Raw genomic sequence first — 17648 nt, 5'->3', positions numbered from 1 at the left:
GATAAACCTCTAGCATGAGCAGAAAACAAGCACCAATGGCAACATGAAAAAACACAATACAGGAAATCAACATAAAGTCAACATAAAGACACTGAGATGATAGTAAATGGTTAAAAAGAAACTGCAAATCACTTTATGTCAACAGGATATATTTATTTACCTTTGTTTTTGAGATTCAGATGGAGATAGACATACAAAGACAGAGAGAGCCCCTATGCATTGGTTCACTCCCTAGATGCCCACAGTACCGACTTCCGGGCTTGGAGCCAGAGCTAAGAGCCATGAAATCAATCCAGGCTTTCTGTAAGGTGACGGACTAAAAGCCATGTGAGTCAATACTTGCTTTCTCTCAGTATCTGCCTTGGCAGGAAGCCCAAACTGGGAGCTGGAGCCAAGAATGGAACCCAGATACTACAACATATAACAAGAGCATCTGAACAGCTAGGTCAAATACTTTACCCAGTGCTTACACTAATTCAGAAAAAAAAAATGAACAAATTCCTGGGGAAAAGTTTCCAAAATGGAAACAAAAAGGAACTGAAATTTTGGTTAATGTTATATCTATTCAAAAACTGCATTCCTGGGGCAGCATTGTGTAACAGGGACTCAAGACTCCATGTTTGACACCAGCATCCTGAAACAGAGAGCCAGTTTGCATCCTGGCCACTCTGCTTCCCATCCACCTCCCTGCTAATGTGCCTGGAAAGGCAGCAGGATACAGCCCAAGGCCTTGGGTCCCAGCCCATCCCTATTGAAGACTTTCCATACAGAATTCTGGTTTTGGTTATGGACCAGCCCAAGATGTTGCAGCATTTGGAAAGTGGACCATCAGATGGAATATCCTTCTTTCTGTCTCACTCTATGCAACTCTGCCATTCAAAGAAATTCAGAGAGAGAAAAAATTGGATTAATAAACTAAAATTTTCTGGCAAATAAAACATATCCTGATGATTTTATAGGTGCGTTTCATAAAATATTTGAAGAAGTCATGTCAGTTCTACTAAATTCCATCACAAAAGGGGAGTGGATTTACTACCTCATTTAAAGAATCCAGCACTATCCTTGTACCCAAACCAAACACAATTCAAGAAAACACACACACACACACACACACACACACACCCTTCATGGTCATAAAAATGAAAATCTTTGCCCAAAGTCAAGTAGCTTAAAGAAGGGTTAACAGATTCTGATAAAAAAAAATATTATGTTGGGAATATAATTTGGCTAAAAAGCTGAAAATCTACTTGATTCACTATGTGACCAGAGTAAAAGGGAGAAGCACATGGTCATTTCAAAGAATGTGCAAAACCGAACAAATCAAACTCTACACAAATTATAAACAGAAATGGAATTGTCTCATGTAATAAAGAGTGCATACAAGAACCTGCCTCTAACACCAAACAACATGATGAAAAAGAGGCACAGAGGACCCTCTTCTACTCAAAACTGTACCAGTGATACTAGCCACACAAGGCAATAAAGTAACAAATAGAGCATGTAAATTAGAAAAAAAGTTGGTCTTTATTCAGAGACTATATGATCATATATGAAGAAAGTCTTAAATAAGAAAACTGCAAATCACTATTAACAAATTAACTTAGGTCATAAACGTATAACGTCAGTCTAGGAAAATCAAGAGCACTTCTAATTCCAGATGCTGTCAGTAAGCAACTGAGAAATGAACTTTTGAAATGCCATTTACAACCATATCAAAATCATAGAGTACTTAGTGATACATTTAATAAAACAGGTATAGGAAAAACGTAACTAAATATTGCTATGAAAAGCTAAATATCAATTATTGCTAAATAAATGGAGAGATGGAGTTTTCATGAATTGGAAGTCTCAATATTGAATTAAAAAAAAGCAATATCTGAAGTACTGTATGTGAGGAGTGGTTCAAATAGTGCTCTGGAGACTGATGGGACCCGCCATCTTGGAGACCTGTCACTTCCTGCTTCTTCTTCTCAGATCTGCAAAGTTCCTGCTGTTCCAGGAGCCCACCCATCTGTAACCTCACCATATCTGACAACTCCACCCACCAATCTCTCACAGCCCCTCCCCCTAATGCCCACCCCCTACCAATTGCCTGCAGCTTCAACGTCCCATCCACCAATCCCTCATGGCTACCCTCCCATCTGCTTCCTCTTCTTCCCTCCCTTCCTCCTCCCCTCCCTGTACATGCTGCCTCTCCCCTTCTCCCCTATTCTCCTTTGTCTTGCCTCTTCCCCTGCTCTGGCAGCCACATCTTCCCACCATATCAGGAGATGTTTCCCTTCCCCCGCCACCCCTGCATTCCCACTCTTGCTCCTACCCTGCTAGAATAGAAGAACCTCTTAAGTACCTTGCTATGACTGGTATTTTGGCTTATGGTGGCAAACCTATCCCAAAAAGAGGACTTAGCTGTGTGAAATTAGCTGTGCATAAAAGCTAACATTATGTGACTAGTAGTAAGTTTACTATTCCTCCCCTTTGTGCTTTGCAGGGGGAAACCTGGAAATGAGGATTGGCACAGGGAGTTGTCCAGAAGTCCTCGTAACTCAGCGGGGGCAGGGTTGGCCTGGAGAGTCTGCAGGGACAAGCCGCTGGGATCTCCCAGGGCCGCATCCCCAGACAGCACAGGCAGAACATCTATGCAAAACTCATCTTTGCAGAAGACTCAAAATGGATGCCACAAGGACCTAGAAAGTAGTTGAGAAGTCATGTGGAGGAAGAAGCTTTGGAGAGTAGGCCTATAAGATTGGATATTATCTTTCCGTTTATTCACAAGCTGCCCATGTACAATGATTTAGCAGCACACTGAAGAGCTGAAATAAGACTTTCCCTCAAGTCCTAGAATGGCCACTAGGTGGCACATGGTTGGAACAGATCAGAATGGCAGTGCCACTAAAGCCATATTCATGGACAGCTACTTGCAACATTCTGCCAGAACTCACATGGGTCAACCACCTAAAACAAAAATACCAACATTCTCCATACCATTAAAAAAAATCAAAATCTTTTTGAATTAGAACTTGCTAGAATACAATAAACAAAGCACTTGGCACACAAAGAATTGGCAAAAAGATCAAATTGTATGGAAACAAAGAACAGGTGCCAGCAGCAAGATGACATGGATGGTATAATTACCTAATTCATTCCTTGTGATATATTATAAAAATTATCTCACAATTAAGGGTGAAGACCTTAACTGTCAGCTGGAAAGACAGAAAGTATCACTAATCAAAGGAATAAAACAAAGAAGAAAAGACATTTTCAAATCGAAATATACAACTACCAAAAAAAAAGCAGAATAACAACAACGAAAGAGCCGAACTTCCCCCAAGGAGGCTCAGTTACAGGATGGAGATGACAAGAGGGAATCGACAAGCTTGAAGACAAACAGAAACTGTCCAATCTGAACAACAGTGGCAACAACAACAGACTGACAACAAATGAAGGGAACTTCCAAACTCTAAGACAGAAGCAAGGACACATTATTTGTGTCACTGGAGACCAAGAAGAGAAAACTACAGGAAAAGATGTCTGGAGAAACCCTGGTAGAGACTGCCTTATTTTTTTTAAGATTTATTTTGTTTTTATTGCAAAGTTGGATATACAGGGAGGAGAGACAGAGAGGAAGATCTTCCATCTGATGGTTCACTCCCCAAGTGGCCACAATGGCTGGAGCTGAGCCAATCTGCAGCCAGGAGCCAGGAATTTCTTCCAGGTCTCCCACATGGGTGCAGGGTTCCAAGGCTTTTGGCTGTCTTTGATGGCTTTCCCGGGCCACAGGCAGGAAGCTGGATGGGAAGCAGGACTGCCAGGATTAGAATTGGCACCCATATGGGATCCTGGCACATACAAGGTGAGGACTTTAGCCACTGGGCTACTGCGCCAGGCCTGAGACTTTGTTAAATCTGGCAAAACCCATAAAAGTAAAGATTCTGAAAACTCAGAGAATCCCGAACAGGACAAACTCACACATTATAACAAAGTTGTTGGACGATAAAAACAGAGGTAAATTTACAAAAGCATATCAGAAAAATAATATGTTACTTATAGGAGAACAATGGTCAAGTGCCTTGCAAATTTCTCCTTTGAAGTCATGAAGACCAGAATGAAGTGGAACTATTTTAGCACAATGGAGAAAGATCTCTTAACACTGAGTAAGAAGACAAATAATTTCATTTTAATCCCAAAGGGGAGAGATCCGAATAAATAGTTCTTAAAAAGTAAAATGTCCAAAACCCACATGAAAGCTCAACATGAAAAGATGCTGCTGACACCGACGAAGGCCACAGTTGAAGCCTGCTGCACACCCTTGGAAACACAGGCTGACGACACCCAGGCTTTTGTTTTCACTTGTTATGAAGAAAGTTACTGCGAAGGTTTTATTTCAAGGGATATATGGTGCAATCCAATTATCCAATTACACTTTTGAAAAAGAAATAGTCTCCTGAACCATTCTCTTGCTAAAAGGAGAAGAGCAAACATTCAGGGTTCTGTCTCTTTAGATTTTAAAATGAGAGTCAGCATTTAGAGCCCTTAACAGAGATACTCAATGCAAGAGTGCTTTTCAGTCTCTCGTGTCTTTGCAAATATTCAGATTTTTTTTAAAGGAATGCAGTGTTATGTTAAGCCTTAGTGTATTCCTGTATATGTTTAGAAAAAAACTTAAGGAAAAATTCTTCACTATGGGACATTTTCTTTTCCCCTTTCTGGTTACTGGATGAAAAGGCAAAATTTGGCAATAGCATAAATATTACAATTGAGTCCCTGACAAGCATGAGCATGCTGGCCACCACGATGAGTAGATATCACTCATTCACTCTAGATCAGTAATTCTCAGTGCAGAGAGATTTGTCTCAACTGGCAGACATTTTGTCAAATGTCTGAAGGCATCTTCGTAGTGGGAACCCAGAATTTGCTTCTAACATGTAATGTGTAGAGATTGGGGATGTGCTGTTAGACACAGCACTCAACGACAAAGACCCTCTGTTACCACAAATGTAAAATAGTGCCAAAGTTGAGGAAGCATATCCTACAATTACAGGCTTCCATATAATTAAAACCAAGCAGAAGATGGCTTCATATTCCCATCTCCTCTGCCCCCAAATCTAAAATTAGAAAGGAGCAGCATAAGATGCTATTGCCACAGTTCTTATGCAAGGCACAATTTGGGAAGAAATAGGATGGGAAAAAAAATTAAGGAATTTAAAATTAGAAAGGAATAGACTATGATGATATCATCACAGTTCATATGTAAGACACCATTTGGAAGGAAACAGTATGTAGAAAATAAATAAGGAATTTCAAAAAGCGAAGTTTCTGGAAGGAAAACACATCTTAGGTATTTTCATCTTGACTCCAGTCAATACTGTCATCTGTGTGGAGTCGTAACTGCCTAAGTAGATGTGTAAATGATACACAGTCTATACCATCAGTATGGGGAAAGTTTCCCAAGAGCTAAATGAGTTGTGGATATGAGGCTGCCAGTGGCTTTCATAAGTATCTTAACTCTAGTGGACATTTAAAATAGGGCTAGAATGTTGAAACATGATATATGTCCACAAGAGCTGAGCAGGCCTGGTCAACATAGAGGACATTTTAACATATGTCCTCCAGTGAAACGGTTTTAATATCAAAGCAACATTTTAGAAGACCCACATTCACTGGGCCAGGAGATGGACATTACAAAATGAGGAAAGATACCCAAAGAAGATTATTTTGTATTGTCTCTGTAACTAAATTTGCAATGCAACATAATCCTTATGAAACTAAATAGTTGGGTATCCACTTCCAAAAATGCAAAAACACGACTGTTCAATCCATGTATTTTAAGAGTATATTGGAAGGCCAAGTTGGTTGAAAAGAGCTCTCCTTAGGGACTATTCCTTATCTGGTTGGGTCTAAGGTAAAATCATTGGTGGAAACTGCTGGGTTTCATGGTGTAGCTTTCTTGAACAGTTGAAGACTACAGTACATTTCTCAACAGAGACTTCCAGACAAAATTCCCACAGGCAAATACTAACCACCAATCCGTGATAAAAATCTCTTCCTTTGCCTCTTCCATTGCATTTGCCACATCTTCGAAATATCCTTTGGCATTAACATACCTAAAAGATGCAAATGTAAGAACTTAGGAAAACAAAAAAACAGCCCAGAATTTTCAAATCATCCTCAGTTTAATTTCTTTCAGATTTATTTATTTATTTTTACTGAAAAGGCAGATTTACGGAAGGAGAGCCAGAGATCCTCCATTCCTCCATCCACTGGTTTACTCCCCAAATGGCTACAATGGCCAAAGCTGAGCTGATCTGAAGCCAGGAGCCAGGAGCTTCTTCAGGGTCTCTCCGATGGATGCAGGATATTAAGGCTTTGGGCCACCCTCCTCTGCTTTCCTAGGCTATAAGCAGGAAGCTCTATGGGAAGTCGGGCAGCTGGGACTAGAACTGGTACTCATACAGGATGCTATCATTATAGGCAGGAAAATAACCTATTGAGTCACCATGCTGTCCCCTCTCAGTTTACCTTGTTTAGCCAGAAAACTAGTACTGAGATCACTGTACTAGTCTATTTTATTCTGTTGTAACAAAGCACTTGAGGCAGGTAAACTTTACAAAAAGAAGAGGTTTTTTCCAGTTCATAATTTATGAGGCTGAACATTCACATGGCAGAGCACCAGCCTCTGGCAAAAGCCAGTGGTGGGAGCCTAAATGAGGAAGGAGATCAGATCTCAATCCTGGGGGTGGACAGGCACGGGCTTTTCCAAATCTCCTCTCAAAAACTAACGTGGGTCCCATGTGAAATCCGGTAATTCCTTTCAAGGGAACCCTTCAATTGACCTGATGACCTCCTCAAACCTCAGTTTCTTGGCATTCCATTGCACCTCAAATATTACCATCCTGAGAACAAGCTCCTGGAACAGGAACTTTCAAAAGACAAGTCCAGGGCATAACGGTTTCTTTTAATTTGTTACTTACGAGGGAGCAGTTGGTGGACAGAAAAAAACAACAACCTGATTCCTCTCTGTTCAGAGACAACTGACTTACCCTACCATCCTATGAAGCTAGATAAATTCTCCTATTCTACTTAATCCACAAACGGTTTTGCTCCTCAGACTGAAAAAAGACCCAAATTTCCAATCCATGCGTAGAAAACACGCCATGGATGATTTTATTTTTTAAAAAAAAACCTAGAAAATAAATGCTTTCCCTCAATTATGCCTAATGCCTTAAACATTTGATTTATACCATTAATAAAGCATATGAAGCTAGCTTATGATCCAGGACCAGCATTGTGGCACAGAGGGCCAAGCAGCTACTTGTGACAGCAGCAATGTCAATCAAATTGTGGACTGGTGTCCTGGCTGATCCACTGCCAATCAAGCTTCCTGCTAATGCACCTATGAAAGCAACGGAAGATGGCGCAAGTGGGCGTTTCTCTGCCTCACTTGTGGGACACTAGGATTGAGTTTCTGGCTCTTGCTTTGGCCTGGTCCAGATCTATCATGACCATCCAAAAAGGGAATGGACAGATATAATAGCTCTCTGTCTCTCCTCCTTTCTCTCTGTAACTCTGCCTTTCAATCAAATAAGTAAACATATATTTTTAAAAAAGAAAATTTAGCTACATTGAGTTAGCAAACAACTACTTTAGAAAAAGAGGTCCTTCTTAAGTATCATGTGCAACGTATTTCTGCAGTTCTAAAAACTGATTCCAGATGAACTAGAGCTACCATTCTGCTAGAGGCTATGATTATCTCACCAGGCTTATAGCAAAACTATCTTACCATTTAGTTAATGTGTTATCTTGGATAGCAGCATAAGAACCAAATCGATGATCTTTGAGATAGTTGGTGCCATGTTTCTGGATGAACTCTTCTATTGCCCCTCCCCACCACCGAGCATGTCTGTAGCTGTTGCATTTCAAAATAAGGGTCCTTTAAAATACAGATGTGGAAAAGAAGAGTCATTCTGCATTTATCTGTTCAAACAAGGCATAAAATACAACATTCCCTAATTTGTTTGGTCCTGTAGCAGACATAAATTGAAAAGTTTAACCAAGAAAAGAAAAAAATCAAGGCCTTTGAACATTTTTGGTAGGATTTATAAAATAATCAGCAGATGAAAGAAAATATTCAGGTTGCTTCTTTATTTACTCACTCATGCAAACACACATATGCATATTACTATAGAACTGGAGCTTTGCTGAACAAGGCGGTGAAAGAAGTTCAAGGTGAGTTCCCACACGGAAGTGGTGGTTCTTCTGTGGGCTCCACCTGAGAACCCTGGTTTTGCGCAGCCCACGGTCTATTCCCTGGCTGTCCAGGAACAGTACCTTGGCTATGTTTTAGTAAAGTCATCCTCTCTTTTCCGTTCCCTTCCACCAAAGCTAAGCAAAATGGCACACTCCATCCTCTGGTCCCAGAGAGTGGGATCGTGCATGTACAAGCCTTTCTACCCAATGCATGAGAGCAAATCTGAACCCTGCTCAGGAAGCCCTGGAGAGACCTTCCATTCCATTCCATTGGTGCGAGGATGGGAGGCAGCCTTCCAGCTACCGTAGTGTACCAGTCTTGGGGCAAAGCAGATCACAGACAACAGGGCCGAGGAAAGCAGGTGAGCACTGCCTGAGCAGCAGCATGCGCCTCACAATCATTGGGCCCAGGGTGGCTACAGAATGCTCCGGTTTAAAGCAGTTGCATTGAATTTCTGTGTCCCATAGGGCTGCAGAGAGGTCTATACATGCTGAAAACCAAATGGAGAAAAGTTACAGATGTTGCTGCTGCTAAGTATCACAACTGGTGACAACCACCAAGAGTTGAAAAATAAGATACTCATATTTGAAGATCAAAAGAAAGTAAGGTATTGGAGCCAAGTGACTTCACTCAGTACAATCACATTGATATATAAGAAGATCAGGAACGAGACAGGAGAGTGTGCCTTGGGAAGAAATGCAGCCTTCCTTCTAGAACAGTAAAGAGGCTATGTTCAGAGATTCTCAAATAATTACTTTTAAAGATTAGGGCATATCCTAACCACTCCTATGAGAAAGTCACATGGTGACACATTATTGCCCGACAGTAACTGAACCTTCAGAGCATCTGATGCTGCTGGGGTTGGAGATGAGGGGGGTGACAAAGATTCGGGAGACTGAGATCCCTTCCCAGGAAGTGGTGGGCTTCAGCCATCACACTTAAGGTAGGACAAACAAATGCCTTGTCAGAGAATCTGAATCAGCATTGAGGAGCGAAGGGAAGAACTGCAAACATGAGGACAAGAAGAACAGATGTGAAAAAGCCAAGAAAAAACCTAGTGAGGGGCCCGTCACAATAGCGTAAAGGTTAAAGTCCTCACCTTGCACGCACAGGGATCCCATATGGGTGCCAGTTCTAATCCCGGCAGTCCAGCTTCCCATCCAGCTCCCAGCTTGTGGCCTGGGAAAGCAGTTGAGGACAGCCCAAAGCTTTGGGACCCTGCACCCACGTGGGAGACCTGGAAGAGCTCCTGGCTCCTGGCTTCGGACTGGCTCAGCTCCAGCCATTGCGGCTGCTTGGGGAGTGAACCATTGGATGGAAGATCTTCCTCTCTGTCTCTCCTTCTCTGTATATCTGCCTTTCCAATAAAAATAAATAAATCTTTAAAAAAGAAAAACCTAGTGAGAAGAGCTGAGAGTGACAGCTGCCTCCCTGAACCAAAACGGCTGTGCCAGGGAGGCAGGGCTGGAAGGCCTTCTGCTACAAATGGAGGGCAAGAGAGTCTTCAACAAAACAGCAAGGGGCTCTTCTCCAGGAGGCAGCTGATGGAACTGCACCTTGACCATGGTGCCCAAGTGAGGGTGAAAGTGGGAAGAAGGCAGCTAATAACGTGACCACACAGGGACCAATGGACACCAAGGCCTAACTTCCTTGGACAACTGAGAAATAGGAATACAGCACTTGGAAGCAGGTTTAATGGGAGACCTACTACATTTCCGATAACAATTCTGCATATTGCATTCTCAGAGAATAACAGGAATTCAGTCCTATCACAGATCCATTAAAAAGGCTTGAATGCCTATGTCTTTTACAAAGACCCAAGGTGCAATACTGAGCACATGTACACACACACACTCACACACACACTCCCTGTGGGTATTAACAGAGGTATATATGTCAGCATGTATAAGTATATAGAGAAATATATTCATACATGTATAAGGATAAACTATTCAGAGTGTGTGTGGGTATGCGTATATGAAAAGGGGGAGAGAGAGAGACATCAGACACAAGGGCATTACAAAAATTTCATAAGAAATGGAATTAAAAAGATGTCTCCTTTTAGTGTAAAATTTTTGAAATCCAAGCATAGAGGAGGTCTTTAAAACATCCATTGAAATGTATATTATGAAAAACAATGCTTGACTTCAAAAATTCTTTCTGTACCAAAGTAAACTTCTCCTTGAATTCAATTTTTTCACATGTTTTTTGAAATACCCTCATATACAAAATCATATGTATATGCTATAATCATCACCTTCTAAGATGAAACATATACAAGGGTATCCACACACATATACCCACTGATAAACTATACAATAAAAGACACAAATATCTTCCCAAGACATCTTTGTAAGATAAAGAGGTAACCAAATTTTGCAAATCAAATAATTCCTCAGGTATTTTGTTAATTAAGACATTGAGTTATAAAGATTTTTTTTCTCTTTCTACCACACATAGGATGTTCTGTTTCTAAAAATACACAGAAGGAGGAAGTAGTCATTATAATTCAGCATGATTTGTAAGTAAAAACTCCATAACATCTAAATTACTTTACCCCTTTCACTTAAGACTGAGAGAAAAACTATTTTTGAGACATCATGAAAAAAATGCTTTTTAAATATGTTTTGGTTCTACCTTGAAAGATTATCAATCCGGAGTCCATATTTTGTTTCGGTCTCTTTTCTGCCCACCTTAATTCTGAATTCTTTATCAACCAGCAGCACAAACGCAATCGCCCCACTGTCGGGTTTCATATACATTAAGAAGGAATCTTTCACGATTAACCACCTGTTAGGAGAAAGTAAGGATTTTTAGGGTTGTAGTGGGTTACAAGATTATAAAGGAGAAATGATGCTATTAAACCTTCAGTCAACTTTAGTGGACTACAGACATAATTTCATTTTTTTTTTCAAGGAGGTTTTATTTTTAAAACATCATTATCAAACAAAACACTCTGTTCTGTCTCTTCTAACTACTGGTATCATGCAATTCAAGACGCTAACAACAAAATGTGGAACGATGTCCTTGATTTTGGCAGGCAGTACTTTCAGTGTGTTCAGGCAGCCCCATCTATTAGAAGAACACAATGAATGATGTTTGCTAGAATAAACTAGCATAAATGGGGGAAATGAACCCTCCAGTAAGTATAACCACCCTTTAAAACAGCCACTAGGCATCCCTAACTCTCCCTATTCTGGGGTTCATTTCAAACTATGAGGTTTAAAAGCACTTCAGCATGTGATCCTCAAGGGGACAGGAACAGTTCTCAACGTAGTTCCATTCAGCTAAATATAAATGTCACAGGCTCATAATGACAGAGGCATAGTGATAACCTGAACATTAGAACAGATGGAAACAGAACAAAGATAACTCAGATGCAGATGTTCTCAAAGGACTGAATAAGGCTGGTAGGCTACAGATGAGGATCCAGGCCAGATAAGACAGGTGGTACTACAGACAAAAGACAAAGGCAGTGGAGCAGGAAGACCGGATCCTGAACACTAACAAAAAGCCAAAGCATTTTCCTGAGAAAGGGCTGTTTGACTAATACCAGAAAGAGTCCCCAGCTTGGGGAGGACTAAGATGTACATCCCACAACCCAGGAGGACTGAGTTAAAGTACTCGGGTGTGAAAGCACTGCATGTGCTGGAATAACTGGTGGGGCCGCAGTGCTGGGGAAGGGAAAGAGCTGCAGGAGTGGGGAAAACAGACAAGAGCCAGACGGCAGGATCTAAAAGCCATGCCACAAAGACAAGTTTGATATCATAAAGTCAAGCATATATCATCTTAAGTGTACCTGATAATCAGAATTTCTTGGGATATTAGTGGAAAACAGATTACTAGGCCATTAAAAAAGGCTTGAGAATCTTTGATGTTTAAAAACAACAACAAGGGCCTGGCGTGGGAGCCTAGCGGCTGAAGACCTTGCCTTGAACACACTGGAATCCCATATGGGCGCCAGTTCTAATTCTGGCGGCCCCACTTCCCATCCAGCTCCCTGCTTGTGGCCTGGGAAAGTAGTCAAAGATGGCCCAAAGTCTTGGGATCCTGCACTCGCGTGGGCGACCCGGAAGAAGTTCCTGGCTCCTGACTTTGGATCAGGACAGCACCAACCTTTGAGGCCACTTGGGGAGTGAACCATCAGACAGAAGAGTTTCCTCTTTGTCTTTCCTCCTCTCTGTATATCTGACTTTTCAAAAGAAATAAAATAAATCTTTAAAAAAATGGTGCTCATTGAATAAGGTAATCTCATATTCTGGCAAGGTAAAAAGACAGTAATAGGAAGGAACATCAAAGCTGTTTGTGGAAAATGAAATTAAAAGATGTTTAATTTGGTACAAAAGAAGTTGAAATCCATGCATTCAAGGTTTCATCAAAAAGCTCATGAGTAACATGCATTACAGAAAACATGACTCATGAATTTCAAAAGATTGACACCAAAATGAATTTACCCTTTAATTCCATTTTTCCAAGAATTTTTTTGAAGTATCTTCTTATCATTGGACCTACATTTCAGAGAGACAGGGACAGCATGCATAACATGGCAGGTCAGCAAGGGACTGCAACAAGGCAGAAGCTCTTCCTGTACTTTTTTTTTTTTTTTAAGATTTATGTACTTATTTTCATTGGAAAGTCAGATATACAGAGAGGAGGAGACACAGAGAGAGGAAGATCTGCCATCTGCTGGTTCACTCCCCAAGTGGCTGTAATGGCCACAGCTGAATCGATCTGAAGCCAGGAGCCAGGAGCCTCCTCTGGTGTCCCAGGTGGGTGCGGGGTCCCAAGGTTTTGGGCCGTCCTCGACTGCTTTCCCAGGCCACACGCAGGGAGTTGGATGGAAAGCGGGTCCATTGGGATTAGAACAAGCACCCAAGTGGGATCTTGGCGCATGCAAGGTGAAGATGTTAGCCATTAGGCTACCATGTTGGACCCTGTACTCCATTTTTTTAAAAAATGGACTGATTCTATTCATAGAGTAGTAGAGAGAAAGAGAATTCTTAACTACTGGTACACTGTTCTAATGCCTGCGGTTGCTAGGGCAGGACCACTCTGAAGCCAGAGCTTGGAACTCAGTTCAGGTTTCCCATACAGAAGGTAACCATTTTCCTGAGCCATCACCTGTTGCTGGAGGTGGGAGCCAAGCCAGGCCTCAAACTTAGGTGCTCTGATATGGTATGGGCTGCACATATCCCAACCAGCAGCGTCACTGCTAAGCCAGATGCTGGCCTGTGCTCTGATCCTGACATAACACAGATTTTCAGGCAACACAGCTGGGCACTGAGATTCCGCATTTCCCGAGTTTATAGGTGATGGCTATTCTAGGACCACCGCGTGACAAGTACAGGCCATGACACTCGCAACAGGAAGAGAAAGAAACAGGGCTTTTCATGTGGCGCAGTATCAGGCACAAGGTACTTCAATAATTTAATGAAAAAAGAATAAAGGGAAAGTTCTTTTTGATGCAAAATAGGGCTGAGATTCATGCATACACATAGTCTTTTAAAAAGTCTGCAAAAATGTGCACTATTAAATATCTATGCACAGATTTTTGTATCAAAAGATGAGTTTTTAAAATTCTGTTTCCCATACACCTATTGAAGAACCCTCATATTCATATTTATCTGTAATTGTATAGTGATCAAATGATAGCAACTGCTTTAAGTAGTAAAGGGTATGATAGCATACATCAGGCTAAATAAAGTGTTTGGGATGATTGGACATGATGGAACGGTTAAGGGCAGAACACCTGAACATACATTAGTAGTATGGTGGCTTGGGAACTTAGTATTTAAACAAATTGATGAGACATCTTTACTGAAATTGCTAATCACGTTATGCTTTAGAGACTTGATAATTTGGGATTCAATGTACTCAAATATATTGATTTCTACATGGGTGGCTTTTCACTCATCTATTTTTAAATACAGAATGAGGTGGGATAGATTCAAAGCATTTTATAATAAAAGGCATGTCGGATGGTTGATAAAAGGAGAGACATCAAGGTCACAGAAAGTGAAGACCTAAATCTGAAGGCCATGTAAAGAGAGAGATGGCATGCCAAATGAGTCTGAGTTCCCTGGTGTAATCTTATTGAAGGAATAAATGAAAGAAAGAAACCAAATCCAAGGGTATTTTATCATTTGGAACCTAACAGCAATGCTACTGAACACTATAGTGGAATAAATTTTCAAAAACAGTACTTGGCAGATGCATCATGACACATTTTATAAGAATTCCTTTAACATGCAACATAGCCAGGATATTATAGGGTAACTCGGTAATTCTCAAAGGGCTGAGTTCTGAGTTCAGAGATAAAAATATCCATGGCGAAGATGTGGTTAAAAGCAGACAGCATGGCAACGAATGGCTGTCTGGCACAGGTGTGTTATGTGGTTGACCAGGAAGGAGTCACAGGCTTTGATAACTCTAGCTGACAGGGGTGACAACCTGAGAAGAAAGTCGAATCATCCAGATGGGTGAGTTTGCCTCTGTGGATGGCAATGAAGCATGAACAGCACCCAAGCCAGTTCTCACTACAGCTCCACACCGGAGGCAACAGTGTGTGCTGACAATAAATAGCCCATATTCTGGCACAACGAACTCACACCATCAACCTGAGAATTTGAAAAACGCTCTTTAGAGCACACAGGCTCATGGTATAACATCCAGGAATAAGGGCTGCAAAATAGGCCCTCAAGAAATAGGCCACCAGGACGTAGTGCAGGTGTGCCATGCGCATGGTGCCTGCTACACACGCTCAGCGGCAGGCAAGGCTTCCTTTCCCCAATCTGCACAGAAGCAGTGTCATCAATCGTTTTGCTCAACAGAAATGAGAGAGACGGCAGCTGGTAAATGAGATGGTGCATAGAGCTGCTGTCTGGGATGCTGGTATTCCATGATGGAAGCAATTCACGTACTAGCTGTTCCACTGCCAATCCAATACACAGCCATCTCCTCCCCCTCTTCCTTCCTTTTCTAGGTCAAAGCTCAAGCACTTGGGTTCCTGCCATCCGCATGTGAGACCTAAATGAAGCTCCCAGCCTCTCTCTGGTCCAGTGTTGGCCCTTGCAGCCATCTTGGGAGTAAATCAGTGAATCAAAGATCACTCCCTCCCTCTCTCCCTCTATCTCTGTAACTCTGGCTTTCAAATAAAGAGATAAATCTTTTAACAACAAAAATAAGAGATAGAGAGAGGTGAGGGAAAGAGGAAGGAATAAGAAAGAAAGGAGATGGCTGTGTATTTTGGCAGCCAGGGCACTGGCAATTCCAAGGAGTGGCATTCACCTTGCAGGCTCCATGCAAGTTTCCTCTTCTCTGCCCTGCCACATGAGGACACCTGAAAGTACTCACTTCTTCCCCACTGGCTGCTGCGTGAACACAGAAGGTCAAGGCTTCTCTCCGTACATACAGTCTCTTTGTACAATGCAATAGCCATTGAATACCAAAGCAATCTGGCTTAGAGCCCTCCAGTCAAGCCCCTGGATTCCGATTCCAGCTCTGCCTGCCCACTCTAGCCTCATCTCTCTACGTGTGCTCTGATTCCAAGCTGGTTACACTCCGGGTTTCTGTATCTGCTGCTCCTCTGCCCATCAATTCTTGCAGGTCCTCTCATGGCCAATCTGTCTTATTCCTGAAACCTCTGCTCGTGGATGCCTCTCCCAGGAAGTTAGCCCAGTGAAAACTGCTGTCCTCCGGCCCCAACTCCTTCTCCATGCCTTCAGGCTGCTGGTTTAGCTTCTTTGTAACGCATTTGGAAGCACTGACTGGTCTGTTCTCTGTCCCCTGCACTAGGGGGTGGTATTTGTGAGGTGGTGCGAATGGGTCCCGGGGAGTAGAGGGAAAACATGTAGGTACTGTCACTATTTAAAAATTTTACTTGACTGGAAGAGCTCATAGCACAGTAAAGACAACATTTATTTCTCAACAACTATACACCCTCTTCTTTTAAGATACTGAGAAGAAAAACACAAATCTATCCCACTAACAGGTACAGAGACTTTCCAATAAATGCCTTGCTTATGTAGATGTTTAACATCATGAGAAGAAACATGTGTGGCCTTTGTTTTTCCTTTTTTTTTTTTTCACCTTTCCCTTAGTTAAGGAAGAATCCTGCTGCTGGCCTTTCCTCAGTTTACTGAAAAAGAACAAGTAGGTGATGAGAATTTTTTTTCAACAGGTGCAAACAGCCTGGGATGAGGGGTAAGTGCTTAGCCTAGTAGTTCAGATGCTGCATGCCATGTCCAGTCCCTGCATTGATCCCATGCCCTGGCTCCAGGCTCCAGCTTCCTGCTAGGGAAGATGCTGAGAGGCAGGGATGATGGCAGAGAGAAAAAATCCTGTCATCCCCTGTGTGAAACAAGATTATATTCCTGAGCCCAGCACAATGGCTTAGTGGCTACATTCTCAACTTGCAAGGGCTGGCATCCCATATGGAAGTCGGATCGTGTCCCAGCTGCTCTGCTTCCCATCCAGCTCCCTGCCTGTGGCCTGGAAAAGCAGTCGAGGATGGCCCAAAGCCTTGGGACCCTGCATCAGCATGGGAGACCTGGAAGAAGCTCCTGGCTCCTTGCTTCGGACAGACTCAGCTCCAGCTGTTGTGGTCACTTGGGGAGTGAACCAGTGGATAAAAGATCTTTCTCTATCTCTTCTCTCTGTAAATCTGCCTTTCCAATAAAATAAATAAATCTTTTAAAATAAAAAATATTCTATTCATACTCATCACCAGTTCCTGGGGGAGAGGAGGGTTTGGGGGGAGCACACCAACTGTGACAATGTGTGTTACTTTCTTTCCATCCCTCCCTGATCATATCCTTCACTTCTCAAATGAAATTTCAAAATGAGTAGCACCTGTAGAAGTAACTCCCGTTTAGACACCAATGTCTTCCGTAAGAAACTTTCTAAACTAATTTTGCCAGGCACACTTTATCTTCTATATATGATTTTTGATATTTTAAATCCCACAGATAGGAGTCAGAAAATACTTATTAATATGGAATCCCAGCTTTACTCTGCACAGGAAGATTTTCCCAATTTAGGAAGGTGCCACATTTCATTTCAGGTAGGATCCTATCTCTCCAGGCTATCTTGCTTGAAGCACGATGTGACAGAGGCTAAAAAGAGTGAGCAGGTTTCTCTATGCAAGCTCTGCCCATTTGCACTGGTCTCTTGCTGCTTTTAGAGACTAACCCAAAAGTCACTTCTTCAGGAAGCCTTTCCTTGACTTCTGGGGCTAAAGCCTCCCCTCTCTGCCTGTCCCCAAACCCACAGGACCCCAGAACCCCTTTCCTCAACTTCAATGGCCTTATAATGGCCTTCACTGATATAACTTAAGCACCTGCCAGCTAACTTACTGCCAGCATTGTTGCAAAGATTCTGAGGGATTTTGTCTTCTTTACTGCTA

At 42.0% G+C, this 17648-nt stretch overlaps 1 protein-coding gene across 2 annotated transcripts in view; it reads right to left on the bottom strand.

Annotated features, from left to right (window-relative positions):
• Nucleotides 1-17648, bottom strand: part of PLD1 (phospholipase D1) — a 167628-nt gene that overhangs the window by 93289 nt on the left and 56691 nt on the right. For both annotated transcript variants that reach the window (XM_041002931.1, XM_041002932.1), the window contains exons 9-11: nt 10883-11035; nt 7778-7927; nt 6018-6101 (exon numbers count right to left, since the gene is read on the bottom strand). In XM_041002931.1, the coding sequence (XP_040858865.1) occupies nt 6018-6101; nt 7778-7927; nt 10883-11035 (387 nt within the window). The remainder of the gene's footprint in view (nt 1-6017; nt 6102-7777; nt 7928-10882; nt 11036-17648) is intronic.

The sequence above is a fragment of the Ochotona curzoniae genome, unplaced genomic scaffold (assembly GCF_017591425.1).
Source record: "Ochotona curzoniae isolate NIBS_2020 unplaced genomic scaffold, NIBS_Ocur_1.0 scaffold_2587, whole genome shotgun sequence".
NCBI classification, from domain to species: Eukaryota; Metazoa; Chordata; class Mammalia; order Lagomorpha; family Ochotonidae; genus Ochotona; species Ochotona curzoniae.
This window is presented reverse-complemented; position numbering and strand designations above follow the sequence as displayed.